This window comes from Chelonoidis abingdonii, chromosome 2 (genome assembly GCF_003597395.2).
Source record: "Chelonoidis abingdonii isolate Lonesome George chromosome 2, CheloAbing_2.0, whole genome shotgun sequence".
NCBI lineage: Eukaryota > Metazoa > Chordata > Testudines > Testudinidae > Chelonoidis > Chelonoidis abingdonii.
In genome coordinates, this window is record NC_133770.1 from 183,242,898 (window position 1) to 183,257,978 (window position 15,081).

The 15,081-nt window shown below is 40.7% G+C and overlaps 1 protein-coding gene and 1 long non-coding RNA gene across 3 annotated transcripts in view; one reads left to right on the forward strand and one right to left on the reverse strand.

Annotated features, from left to right (window-relative positions):
* Positions 1–15,081, forward strand: part of LOC116832512 (uncharacterized) — a 139,843-nt gene that overhangs the window by 66,633 nt on the left and 58,129 nt on the right. The gene's annotated exons all lie outside the window — the stretch shown is intronic.
* Positions 1–15,081, reverse strand: part of ADTRP (androgen dependent TFPI regulating protein) — a 46,685-nt gene that overhangs the window by 23,098 nt on the left and 8,506 nt on the right. Inside the window, exons 2-3 of the mRNA XM_032793276.2 lie at positions 13,970–14,104; positions 12,385–12,486 (exon numbers count right to left, since the gene is read on the reverse strand). Of these exons, the coding sequence (XP_032649167.1) occupies positions 12,385–12,486; positions 13,970–14,104 (237 nt within the window). The remainder of the gene's footprint in view (positions 1–12,384; positions 12,487–13,969; positions 14,105–15,081) is intronic.

Sequence of the window (15,081 nt, forward strand, 5' to 3'; positions counted from 1 at the left end):
TCATCTCCCTGACAGTGCTGCTGAGACTTCTCTGCTTTGTTTCACACTCTAGAGTCCTACAACCCCCCTCAGTCAATAGCAGAGGTCCAGCTGTATAAGTTCAAGTGATTTTTGGATACATTTAAGTAGAAAAAGGTCTTCAGTTTATACAAATTTATTTCCTCACAGTCCCTAAAATTATGTCTTTTACTCAGAAATGTGCTAGGTATGTTAGGTGCTCCTAAGTGTTTATTACATATTTGATTTTGATGTCATTGTCTGCTTTATTTCCCCACTTTTGTATTCTCTGATGTGGCTAATTAGCCTAGAAAGCAGCAGACTGTCACCCAAATGCTGCATTAAGTATGGAATAAGTTCACATGTCTCAGTTACCTGGTACAGGGACTCTTAGCTGTGTTACAGAATTAGAGTTACAGCTCCCATTTGAATTTGTCACTGTCATGTAACCCTGTGTTAACCAATGGGTAGGTACCAGGTCAGTAGTTTGTCTCAAAACAAAATATTGTCCAGAGAGTAAGGCAATGATGGTAAACTATTATTTATTCCTTATTACTCTGTTTCAGGTCTTCACTTCATGCTTGCCTTTTGCAGGCAAAATGGCCATATGTCCCAATTTTTCACATAACACCCAGCGTCCCAGGAAATTCCTTTGGAGCCATGCAATGTCCTAGCTTTTCATTCATCAGTGGAAACATTTATTTTTTTCAATAACAAATTATTTGTTCAAGCCATATTGCTGCACTGAGGAAAATGTATTCCGTGTTTATTAGGCCTAGCCATTCTGTGGGAAGAGCAGTGTTTGAAGTCAAGAGAAAATCAAATGAATTTACAGCAGATACTTATCAAAGCTGATTTTGTTTGTTTGGTGTTATTTTGCTCAGAATGAAAGTTAACAGTTGTTGAGCGGCTCATGATAAACTCATGCAGAGCCCCAAGTTATGAAGGGGAAAATAATCCTTCACTCTGAAAAACATGTTGAGTCAGAAGCTGGCAGCAGTGACGCCAACACATGTTTTATTAAAAGTATACTCTGTGTTCTGTGTGAATAATTCATGACCCTAAAAACACTTTGCCACAAAAGACTGCCAGTTTTTTTAATTTTGAAAACAAGATCGCCTTAATCATAGGCAGATAAAGAGAGATCCTTGTGTTTGTTACGGGAATGTTCTCTGGTGAAACTTATTAGTGTACAAATGGCTTCTTTTATATTGGCTTCTCACTCTAAGTGAGTGGATGGGTGTATGAACATTTTCATTTTCTAGTCTTTCTCATTCCAGAGCTTGAATGCACACTGCACATGTCCTTGCCATAGTGAACACATGTGCACATCCCTGTGATACACATGAAATGCAACAAATTACTTCTAAATGAAAAAAAAAACAGAGAGAGGGAAACAGAGCCTTTCATCACCATCCTGGTATCATAAAGCATGCTGGTGGTTTCACACATTTTATGAACCCTATCTACAGTTTGTTTTCTCCTTTAGTAGTAATTTACAATGGAATTCATATGGAATAATGGAGAACATTCACAAGAGTCAATGGGTTCACTGTGATTCATGTTTATACAGCAAATACCAAAGGAATGCATGATTGGCCGCCTATTGCAAAGTGTGCCCTTGCCAATGACATTCAATTAGCTTTCCAAATGAATTCCCTTGGATGGTTGATAAAAAGCTGACTTTAGTGATGAACATTAGTGATGGCCCATATACCATGGTTGCTAATACTAGTTGTAAGGTCTTTAAAGGCTTTTCATTTTTATGGGGAAAAAGTATGCTCTCATTCTAGCTATTTTTAATATTAGTCTTTAGTCACCAAACACCACGATTCATTAAAGACAATTATAAATCAAATTTTAACCAAACAGTGTTGTTAATCTGACATTTATTTAAATCAGTGCAATCTTTGTTTGGAAGCAAACTTAAAAATATATACTGTTATGCTTCTTGATTTAAAAGGAAATGTAATAATTAGGCTTGGATTGGCACAAATCAAGATGTTGGCAAAAATGGGTTGAAGCAATGACTCATTCTGTGTTTCAATTAACAGTTTCTCAGTTTTACTTGCAAACAGGGAAACTGACAAAAATAATTATCACAGAGGGAGAGAAAATTTCATTCTGAGGTTAAAAAAGCCAAAATCACAGTCTAAAACAATAGTGGTGTGTTCTAATCTCTCTGTCAATGAACTGAATGAATGAATGAGCTTATTCATCCCTTTTCAGGAAACTTTTTTTGTTTTGTTTTGTTTTAATTTAATTTAATGTATATTTTAATTAATACCTCTGTGTGTTGAGAAAAGTGTGTTTACCTCTTCGGCTAGGATGGCAAAATTTTAAGTGGGAAAACTAACGCTTTTGCATTTTTTGCAGAATGGCAAATGGAAAAATGAAAGCTCCAGCATTCATGAAGCTCTCGCAGCTGTTTTATCAGATGGTCAGGTGTTTGGAAATACAGCTCAGGTTATAAAGATGATAAAATATTATGTTCTCCAAAATCTTTTATCAGTTATTATTATTTATTATTATTTATTATTCAATTATTAATGCCAGGAAATTTTCTCTTGAGCATGACTCAAACATCATCTGAAATATTGGCATACTGACTGGTCTCCAGAACGTAATGTGACATTTTCACATTCTGTTAAAACAAGAAATGATGGTTTTGTCTTTTCCCCTCTGTATTCTTTGTCACTCCATGGGATGCATTTATTATGCATGAACTGAACAAGGGCAAATCATCTATTTTGCACAAAGAATTAAGAACTTGCAGTGAGTCTACTTTCTAAATATATTAGGTAATTTCAAATATTTTTATCTGATATTTCCTTCTTTTATTATTATTATTATTAGTTAGTTTTTTGTTTTTGAAAATACAGGTTTATAGAGCAAACCGAATACTGGTGGATGGGAACTCATGCCTCAGTCCAACAACCTACTTAAGCATGTGCTCAAGCACATGAGCAGCCCCATTGAAATCACTGGGATTTCACATATGTTCAACGTTAAGCATGTGTTTTGTTATCCTGCTTGATCAGTGCCCCAGATTAGAGCAAAGAGTGGAATAGCTGTCTATGGATATTTGTTTTCCAAAGTGAATTTCCATTTAATCATATTTACTCATCCTGTATGCTTGTTTTCCATGAATATTGGAGAACTGAGTGTGGCTACACTATGGAGATTATATCAGCATAGCTAGGTTGCTATAGCTATGCCAGCTTACCCCTCAAAGTGGGGAGATAGTTTCTGCAGACAGAAGGGGTTTTTCCATCAGTGTAGGAACCAGACATGCCAAACCCACAAAAAAACCCACAGAAATTCAGCTAGTTTTTGGCTTAATTGACTTGTGAGTTGCTTGTTGGCTAGTTTTTGTCTTCTGGCTTGTTGCTTGTTTGGCTTGTAGCTCGTTGCTTGCTGTAGCTTGTTGCCTCTGTTTTTTTTTTTTATTGGCTCCCAGCAAGCAGGAGTGGGAGGCAAGCAGGGGTAATGGGGGGAGAGAGTCAGGGGTGCACAGCAGGCCCACCACAGTCCCAGACTGCATGCTGGGGGGATGTAGTCACATGGTATGATGGGGTTCTTAGGGATAGGCTTGTTTTGACCTTGTTTTGAAATGGGATTAGTTTGATTTTTGGCTTATTGTGAAAGTCAAGGTGCTTATTTACCGCATGAAAGTTGGCAACTGTGGTAGAAACACCAACTCTCCTAGCAACAGTAGAAATGTTGACAAAAGCATTCTTCCATTCACATAGCTGTGTCTACACTGGGGCTTATGTCGGCATAGCTACATCAATTAGGGGTGTGACTTTTCATACACCTGACCAGTATATCTACGGCAACCTAACTTTTAAGTGTAGACCAAGCCTTAGGATGGGATTTTCATAAGCACTTAGCATTGGCCTAACTTGACTTCAATGGGAGTAGAATTAGGCCAATGGTAAGTGTTTTTTGAAAATCCTTCCCTGATTTCTCTTCTTTCCAATCAAATCCTAAGAACAGATTGTCTGCTTAACAGCTCTGTATCACTTGTAGATACTTACATTTGTATCTTCTTCATCAGTAATGTTACTGAAAACAAAGAGTGAACCTCAATTTCAATGTTGGACTGGGGGACACAACATAAGTTGCCCAAAGGCTAATATTCATAGGCCAAATTCTGAGGTATTTACCTCATTTTTACCCAATCCATACTCAGGCAAAGTGCCAAGGTCTGAAGGATTTTACTAAGGTATGTGTGGCTTTCAGAAAGAGGTTTACCTCTTAATATCCTTGTGTGATGGCACCAAACAGTCCCCCAGCCACCAACATTGTTGTGTAGTTTTCCTATTCCCAGTGCTTTCCCCCATCACTGCTCTCTTTCTCTCTTCTTGGCCCCTTGGTGGCACAAGCTTCCTCATTTGATTTACTCTGCTATGGTTTTGTCTTCCCTCAAATTTCACTCTTGCTGTTCTGCTCTGTAATCTGTCCTTACTTTCCATTCTCTTCTTTTATTAGTATGAAACTGCATAGTTCATTTTATTGTTTTATATTTTTTAAATAGTAAAATGCCTAGGTTAAAAGGTTTTGTTAAACAGATTTTCTCTCAGAATTATTAATATTAATATTAGGGCTTTCGATTAATCGCAGTTAACTCATGCGATTAACTCAAAAAAAAAGAAGTGTGATTAATCGCAGTTTTAATCGCACTGTTAAACAAAAGAATACCAATTGGAATGTATTAAATATTTTGGATGTTTTTCTACATTTTCATATATATTGTACTCTGTGAGATACAAAAAGTTCTGCTATCTTAGCCAGGCATGAATACAATTGCGGAGCTATCGCTCAAGTTTACTCTTATCAGTTGTCAAATTTAATCAAACCTTTAATATGTCAGAAAACAAACTTATTTCTTCCCTTTCCAGGTCGAATGGTGCTCACCATAAAAAAGTGGAGGGGGCTATGTGAGTCCCACATTGTCAGAAACGCATGCGTGTAATTTACTTGCACATGAATGCATGCATCTTCGCAGTTGTGCATGCAAATGTCAGGTTAGATGTTTGAGTGAATTTATAGGAATAGTGCACACATGTGCCTTTCTTTGAAAATGTGGACCTTATTGAGTATTTGAATGCTTATTATGATACAGTGTGAGTGAGTTCTGGTGCCAAAATTGTAATAATATTTTGCTCTGAAACTAAATACACAAGTGGGTAAAGTTCATATTGCAGTTTGAAGCTGACATGAGACTGAAATGATACAATCTGCCAATGTGGAATTTTGTCTCCAGCTGTCCAACCAGGGGGATGGGTTATGAAGCTAACACTTGTGCATTCTTGAATAACAGAAGTCAAGGAGGATTCAATGCCTTAACATTCATCAATGAAATAAAGACTTTGTCTCTGAGTAAATGGGGTTATGTCAACAAAAATGGAAACATCTGAAAACTACATACAGCACTGGGGAAAAACAAGCATCTTAGCATCCAAGGGTGTGTGGCAGTTAGTTTAATGCACCATAACCCTCACACTGACATTCTTCTTTTCTGCTAACAAATGAATATAAGGGGGAGCCTATAAACATCCATAGCTGCTGGAGGGTTTAAAACCAGGATAGCTGGAAATTCAAGCAAATCGAAATGTTTATCTCTTTGCCTATTTAAAAGAGCTATTAAATGTTTAATACAAGTGCAGGAGAAATCAGATGAGATGGTCAGAGATGTGGCTGAAAATGCCAAGGTGCATATCCTGTGAGTAAATATAGTCTTTTCAAAAATACCAGTCCTGGATGGAGAACACTGAACTAAGATCCTGACTACACACAGACTTTGCACTAGTTTTGTAACTGTTGGGTAGGGGTGTGATATTTTACTTTTAAAGTTATACCAGTACAATATCCAGTACAACACCCAGATATTATCTGTGTAAAGGTGCCTTATACCAGAATTGCGGAGTTCTTCTTCCCATATAGGCATAATCTATACCAGTATAAATCACCCTTATGCTAGAATAACTGCACCCACACTAGGATGAGGTTGTACTGCTTTCACTATACCCGTATAGTTAAAGCAAGAGGTATAACATTTGTCTGAAAACAAGCCCTTAGATGAGGAGAAACATGGGAAGCCTCCTGGGCATTATGAATCCTTCTTGCTATCTATGTTCGTAATGCTGGCAAAGCAATAATGGCTCACTTACGTGAGGCCTCTTGTGCTCCCGTGTTCTTCCCCCTTGCTTTCTGCATTACCCTCAGTATGCCCAAATACTCCTCAGCTGTCAGGCATTGAGGCAGTTTGATCTGATAGACAGGACACTCAGAGACATGGTTCGATTGCTAGTTCTACCATTAATGTGCTGTGTGACCACGGGCAGGTCACTTCTCCACTGTGCCCTCTACTCTTTCCCACCACCCCTTTGTCTTAACTGATTGTAAGCCCTTCAGGGCACAGACTGTCTCTTACTGTGTGTCTGTAAAATGCCTAGCACGATGGGGTCCTGATCTTTGTCGAGGCTTGTAAGAGTTGCCATAATACAAATAAATACTAATAATTTAGGCAAGTATAATATTAACCCAAAACTTGCCTATAGTCTAAGAAAGTAACACACAAAATCAAACAGAAAAGGATAATGTTTTGTAGACCAAAAGAAAAAAACCTACTTTAAAATGAAGAAAAACATACGCTTATGGTTGTTGAGAATGCAACTGAATGAATAGTTGCATGCTTTCTTTCTTCTGCTACAAACTAATGACCCACAATTCTCCTTTTTGTTTTACTGTCAATCCATTAAAAATCCAATGTTCTTCTCAACTGCCATTAAAATGAATAATATATTCACGTGATTCAATTCAAACTGTATGTGTCGGGTAGTGGCTTTTTGGGGAGCAGCCAGATATAGCTTAAAAACAGACCATCAGAAATGAAATGAACAATTTCAATGAGAGAAAGGGCCAAAATGGCTTTCATCTGAGTCACCCTCCACCTAAAATCTTTGGCTCAGATAAAATAATAGTACTTAGGACTTATTTAGTGGTTTTTCATCCATAGATCTCAAAGCTCTTTATAAAGATGGGCAAGCATAATTAACCCCATTTTACAGATGGGAAAACTGATGAAGCAGAGAGGTAAAATGTATTGTATAAGACTCAACATGAATCAAGGCTAGAACCCTGATCTCCTGGCTCGTAATGTAGCACCTTCTCCACTGGACCTCACTGCCTCCCTAAATCCTCATAACAGAATTTGATTTCCAACCATTCTTCCTTTTTCAGAATCAAAATTTTCCACTTGGGCCATTGCAAAACCATGATTAAAACATAATACTCTTGATACATTGCTAGTTGTAACCAGCCATTTGAATGTCAGAGCAAAGTCTCAACATTCCCAGTATGCATTGCTCAGATTGCTACAAACAGGAGAGAGATACATCTTCCCACAGGCTCCTTTTCTCATTTAGTAACTATTCAGCATGAGCTTGTTCCACCCAGAGACTAAATTCATGTGACAAGCAGCAAAAGCCCCCACTTAGACTAGTTATGCAAAGAGAAAACCCCTTGATGTACCAGCATCAGGGAAAAGATACAGGGTTGGTTGGTTGATTGTCACAAGGAAGAGAGAAAGCTTGATTGCCAGCTCAAGAAGCTTTGTGTTCCCAGAGCATTTGTGCATGTTTCTTGTATGACTTTGACAAACTGTTTAATTACATAACATAATGCTTCACATAGTTAGGGAGATCTCTGGCCCAGATCCACACTGTAAGTTAGATCCCTAAGTCCCAGTTTTACGTGACTAAATCCTGAGGGTCTAGTCCCCCCGCTATAAATACCTAAAAGAGTTGTTAGAGCAGAGAGGAATGGACCCTCAGTCTCCCACCTCCCAGGTTGGGTGCCTGAAATACCAGGCAATGGAGTCATGCTTTTTCTCTGTGCTCCAATGACTCTGTAAATTGTAATCCACAATGGAACAGCTTCAGCAGGAGAGTCTGAGGGAGCCCCACATCAGAATATCCCACAGCTCAGTGATTACAGCGCTCTCCTGAGAGATGGGAGATTCCCTCTTCAAATCCTGTCTCCCCCTCTGCCAGAGGGGGAATTGAACCTGCATTTTCCACAGCCCAGGTGAGTGCTGTAATAACTGGGCTAAACATTATAAGATAAGCACCACCTCCTTCTTCTCCAACCATATTGGCTGGAGTATGGCAAGTGCCAAATGCATTTTTCACAAGAAATGACTTAGGCACCTAGGCCACCTGACTCCAGGAAAGAGGTTCCTGGTTGTGGATCACAAGCAGAACTAAGTGCCTCTCTGCAGCCTGGATTTAGGCATCTAACTTGGAGAATGGGGCACGGCTTACTTTACATTCATCTTATTGTCAGCTTCCATTGCCTAATCTGTGTCCCTGTAAGCTGTGCGCTTGAGCAGCTGCACAGGAGAGATTCAAGCACTGCCCAGCTGATTAGGAGAGTACGCACAGCCGGCAGCATGTGTTCAGGTACCCCTCCCATGACGTTGCTCCATCCTGCAGCTGCTCTTGGGACCATCCTGCTGGCTGTGCGGTGGGGGGTGAAGAGGGTGCTGATTTCAGGGCATCCCCTTCCCCCTGCAGCCCTATACCCCATTTCCACAGGGCAGAGGGGACACAGCCTGGCTCAGGATTTGGAGCTGCTGAGGGGAAGGGTGGGTGACTGAGTGCCTTTCTTAACCAGACAGTGCACTGTTTCTGAGATTTCCTGAGTAGCCAGCTCACACAGTCAGTATCTCTCTCTCTGTCCTCTCTCCACCTACCCATATACCCCATCTCCACAGAGCAGGGGAGGGGAGACAACAGGGCTCAGGACAGAGCAGGAGAGCTTTTAGTGAGTGTCTTAAGGAGATAGTGCAGGACAAGGGCGGCTCTAGGCATTTCGTTGCCCCAAGCACGACAGGCAGGCTGCGCTCAGCGGCTTGCCTGCAGGAAGTCCACTGGTTCCGCAGCTTTGGCGGACCTCCCGCAGCTGTGGGACCAGCGGACCTCCCACAGGCAAGCCGCCGAAGGCACCCTGCCTGCTGCCCTCGCGGCGACTGGCAAAGTGCCCACCACTGCTTGCTGTCCCAAGCACGCGCTTTGCATGTTGGGGCCTGGAGCCGCCCCTGGTGCAGGGTGTCTCTCAGAAACTTTCTCAGCAGCCAGCACACACGCTCTGTGTGTGTGTGTGTGTGTATGTCTCTCACTCACACACACACAGAGTCTCTGTGACACACACACACACAGAATCTCTGTCACACACATTGTCTCTATGTCACACTGTCACACACACAGTCTCTGTCACACTGTGTCACACACACACTGTGTCATGCATGCACATACATAGTATCACACACACAGTGTGTCACACACACACTGTTTCTGTGTCACACTCACCTCCCAGCACATACTTATGTTGTTGTTACTTCTTGGTACTTCCTGCAATGCACACATATTCTCTGTAATTTAATTCTTTCAAAGTGTTATTGACCGGTCATTTCATATGCATTTTATAATTTTTATTTCTCTTACACTTAAATTTAATTCCTCGAATAGTGAGTTATAAAATGCCTCACCTGTCCTGACTGGTTTTCTATCTGGACTTTAAAAAATTTATATATATATATATATTAATCTAGGTTTTTTGTTTTTACTGGTGGCGCACATCCATGTATACCTTGGTACACCTACAATTTATTCTGCACAAGGATGGAAAAAATTAGAGGAAATATTGGTTGCCTTGTTTAAGCAGCTCCCTGCCTAGAGTTCTGTCTTTTGTGGATCTCATGCCTAGGCATCTATCTCTTCCCTATTCCTTTGTGGATCTGGGCCTCTGAGACTCTTCTACTGACTTAAAAACACTCGGGCTGTAAATGATATATCCCTTATATATAACTGATATATTCAAAACACACAGACACCTAACAAAACTAACAGCTTCCCCCCCCACCCCCCACAATATGAACTTTTGCTAACCTCAGAGCTGTGAAATATAGCAGAGTTCATGGGGTGTGGGGGGGAACCCCTCAGCAAATCTTTTCCCTGACAATTGACATTTAATATGCTGTCCCTTTAAATATCTGGCAGCTCCTCAAATCCCCATGGTATTTACAGTGGACATCTTGGATCAAAAGGAAGAAATGCCTTTGGCTATGTCTGAGGCATTAAAAGCCTTATTTACATGATGGTAGCTTTTAGAATGCTCACATGGGCTCTCCCCCTGCCCCTGCCAGTCCCAATGATCTTTTCAGAGTTCTGAAGTCACTTCTGGCAGACATCTTGGATTCTACAATTACTGGAAGGAAACTTCCCTCATACCCCTCCCACAAGTTGGCAGAACTGCTAGTAGTATTAATCATTTATATTGTGCTGTAAGGTGAACATGGCCTCTTACATTTCATTACAGGCAGCTGGTTTGCAGTCAGTTACCGAGAGATTGGTTGATCATTGTGCAGTAGCTGGAATGCTTCCCAAAATACATGTGTTTTCAGGAACTCCTTAAATGAGGAGCAGGAGGAAGCTTGTCATAGATGAATTAGAAGATGACATTTATTGCAGACTCAGCAACTAGAGTCAGTGCAGTTCTGCCTTGACAAAGTGAAAACATGGTTTTATTTTGTAATGTAGGTGGAATCTAAACATGCCCCTGAATGTGGCATGATTTGGGAATGCAAGTTAAATTGCAGTTCCATTCCATCTACACTTACAGGATGTGATCATTTTCAAACTGATTCTGGGATGCTGTAAACAGGTTTCCCAGCATGCTATTTGCAGAGGGTGATGCAAGTCATCTCATTTGGTTATGCAGATCATCCCCACATCATGTCAATAAAAAATTGATACCACAACAGATTGTCAGGTATTCTGTATATGCTGAACATTTACAAAAGGAGGGGAATATAGATTTCTCAGAGAGCTTGAAAACATTTCACTCTTACTATTTTTTGTACCCCTCCAATTGTAAAGTTAGGATCCCTTAGTACTGTTTGTCCATCTATACAGGCCTGAAAAGGAGAGAGAAATTATAACAAATACATTTTACAGACTTCTGCAAACAGTTTTTCCATCTGTAATAATGTCACACTTGGAAGCTCCAGCCCCTCTCAATCTGCCTAGGCCATTACAAAAAGTTGCCGTATTGGGAAGGGCAAATTCCCAGTGATGCACTGAAATGTAAAAAAATAAAAATAAAAATCTAAAATCTGGCACTGAACTAGATACTAAGCTAGCCCTATTGCTGGTCCAGAATCCTGAACCTGAGACCAATGTAATTTTGAGAAGAAAAGGAATAATTTTCTGTGACTAACAGTTTTTAAAAAATAGTGGTTGTTTGCATCTGTTCAGAGGTTTGGAATGTAGAAGTAGTCCCAGTGAAACTGGATTAGTAGGCAGAGAGCAGGTGATAGGGTCAAAAGTGCATCATGGCTGCCATTTATCAGTCAGTTTATCACATGGATATCACTAATGGGAAAGTGGTGTGTGCGTGTGTGTGTGTGTGTATATATGTTCATGCTGCACAAGCATAAGTATTTGTAAATATACATTTATAAAGTGGATGTTTATAAAAAATCTAACAAACGTTCTCAGTCAGAAATATCTGGGAAGTTCCATTTAGCTTGAAAGGCATCAGGAATTGCGTGTGTTGCAAAGTTATTGAGTTGGAAAAATCTTAAAAAACTGGAATCTTGAGAGAAACAAAGCTGGGTTGTCTGCATGATTATTTCATACTTTTTGGCTTCTCTGATTCAGTCTAGCACTGAATCTCTCCCCTTCCTGCCTCCCTTAGCCCCAGGAGGCTGCCATGACCTTATAACCACCCACAGTTTCCATGTTACTGTCAGCATCCTTACACTTGACTGATGAGAAGTATGTGATTATTCAACACATCATAAAAACAGCTATGGCAATTGAAGGAGAGATCTGGAATATATTTATAGAAATCTGTAAACAATCATTTCAATTCAGCTATTCAGTGCTTTGCACACATTAGCTTATGAGCTGTTGAGCTGTCAGATTTTCTTTGATTCTTTCACCTCTTTTAAAAATTACCCACTGCTCAGCTGTATTCCTAATCATTTTGTATTTCATAACATTCTGTTTACAGAGACAATTTCTTTTTTGAACTGCAGTAACCTAGAAGGTTTTCTTTTTATGAATACACATCTTTTCATCGATTTTAAGAGGCTTGACGTGCAACGATTCACTGACATTCCCTGTGTGCTAAAAGGCTTCTTTGGGCAATTATAGCGCATACATCCGTTCATTACATACAGCTCAATGTGTGCTTTAAATAGACAGCGGGGGGGGGGGGGTTGTGAAACCCTTTTGGAAAGATAAATAATGCAACAGTGGAACATTCATTGCAAAAGTCTGTGTGTTCTAGGCGCTAGTCCGGCTTTTTACTCACCATAGCATGATTTAACCACATTGGAATGATCCCATCCAGGCTCTTGGGGTAAACCAGTTCTCGGTTGTACGTATACAATACCCAAAAGGACATAAACACAAACTGCAACAAAAGAATTTTTGTTGTAAAAGGCAAAGCAGTCTGTAGAAAAAATGTGAGCTTGCAAGATAAAACAACCCATGTATCACACAAATTACAAAGTAAAGAAGGGAAGTTAGTGCAAGATGCAGTGCTCTGCTGTTGTTAAAGCCATGTCAGTCTCACCTTGCCTTCTCAGTATTCTGGGGCATATATCTATGAGAAACCCCCTCCTCTACCGTATAAACTGCTGACACTGACATTTCCAGGGAACACATGACTATCCTAGAACCTTTCTTATTTTTCCAGTGGGATCTTGGATGGTCCAAGGTTCCAAGGCCTTGGCTGTCATGCCAAAGGATTTGTTCTGCTCAATAACAAAGTAAAAGCAGATAGCGGCAAGACTGATTGTCTAAATCTTGGCATGCCGATAAGGTCTGTAAGCTTCATTCCTAAGCTGTAGGTACAGGAGTAGGCTGTATCTTGGGTCTATCTGATCGAATAAGGGAGGATTTACAGTGGGAGGATTTAAGCGTAAGAAATGAATCCCAGTATCAGCTACTGATATCCGAAAGCTCATTTGTACTTTCTTGGCCTGGTTTTACGTTTGAGCACAAGTTGTCCGTATTATGGAAACTGAGGGCATGAGAGGTGGGGAGGATTGTCAATACTAAATATAGCGCATGCAGGTTACAGACGAATACACCCTGGTGTTCAACCTTTTTCTGTTACATACCCAGAAGCATGCATGAGAGATGTGACAGCAGTGTTACAAGAAACTGGTTCGCAAAGAATGGCTAGTAGCTGAGATGGCTTAGTCTGAGTTGCAAGAATTGCCTCTCTTGTTTCACCTGGCTAAAATGCTTGTGGACACAGTTAAAGATGAGTTTCAGCTCTCCTGAGGCCAGCTTCTGCAAGCCCCTGAGTTGTACTGACAAAGTTATTTCAGTCTCTGGCCCATTATATGCAGAACCATGTGGCGGACAGAATTGTCTACATGTGAGCAGACAGTCCAAAATGAATCTGTTAAATGATATTACTTAGAATAATCTACAAGTCTGTTTCTCTTCTGTGTTTGTTTAAACTCATTTTGCAGTCAGGGAAGACAATGTGAGGATTTATTGCCTTTTAAGGACCCTACTAGACTCTTAAGGCACATGTTGCCCTTCCGGTGAAACTACTTCAGTAGATAATTACAGTGGCTCTGTATGTATAAGGGTAGCAGAATGTCTTCTTTCTGCCCTTTGATTTTGGTGGATGTCTGTTTGCCTATGGCTGGGTTGAAGAGAGGCAGCGGGAGGGGGGCTTGTAGACCACCATGTCAGAGCAACATGTTCAACATTAAACCACTAGCTAGCCTCACATCTGGGGCTAGATTTAAGCATTGTTTCGTCATTTAAATGGATTTGTTCTGTTTTCAAAAGACAAAATGAAGCTCCCTAGTAATAGCTGTATCTATTTGGTACATGTGTATATATGATTATTATTATGGACATTGGTTACTTACCGTGGACACAGGGAAAGCCAGGACACTGAAGAGAAGGTCTCTGCAGGAAATTATGTACTTAACACTTGGCAGTTTCTTAATTAGTCTCAACACATCAGCCAGGAAGGAGATCCCATAGAAAACAGCCTGCAAAACCTAAATTAATTACAGATAATGAGGGAATCTTCATCCACCTTTGATTAGCATGTTCCTGCATGAACTCAATACTTGCTCTTTAGGGAGCTGTTTTGTTGGTGAACTACAAGTCAGCACCAGGGAAATAGCTTTTGGCTCAATTTTCCTTATTAACTGAAAGTGATTAAATAAAGTAGTTCAGGAGATTACTTTAACAGTACCTCTCTTAATGGAGCGAGCAGAACAGTGTGGTGTGAAGAGTGAGCTTTATTCAGACTGGAAGTGGCAGGATGTGTTGTAAGATAGGTCTTTTTGCAATTAATATGTTAATTGTTAACCTCAAGGCAACAGGGAGGGGAAAAATCTGTGGCTATTCAGAGTTCTAATGTTTCCAACAAAGCAAACACTATAAGTGTTCTCACAGGTTAGCCAAGATGCAGGGCTGGCTCCAGGCACCAGCTAAGGAAACAGGTGCTTGAGGCAGTGAATACAAAGGGGTGGCACTCCGTCCCCTACTGGGGCAGCACATCCAGGTCTTTGGCGGGAATTCGGGGGTGGGTCCCTCAGTCCCCCTCTTCCTCTTGGAGCTGCTGCCAAAGTGCTGCTGAAGAGGAAGAGAGGGAGTGAAGGACCCACCGCTGAAGAATGGAGTGGTGCGATTGAGCTGCCGCCCAAGTGCAGCTGATTGGCTTTTTTTTTTCCCCACTGCTTGGGGCGGCAGAAAACCTGGAGTCGGCCCTGCCAAGATGGTGCCTTCTGGCTGGTGGTGATGCGTTAGAGCTCATGCCCATACTGTACCAATTAACCAATACAAAACACCCTAAAAGGGCTGTGTTAGACAGAGAAGCCACTAGAAAAAGATTTGTCCTGTACTAGGTCCTGAACCTATTTCTGCTGAATTCAGGGGGATGCAAGAGCAGGACTTCACATTCAGATTCTCAAAAATACTTTAGGCAGGAGTTAGCCACCTCAATACCTTTGAGGAGCTGGGCCTTGGT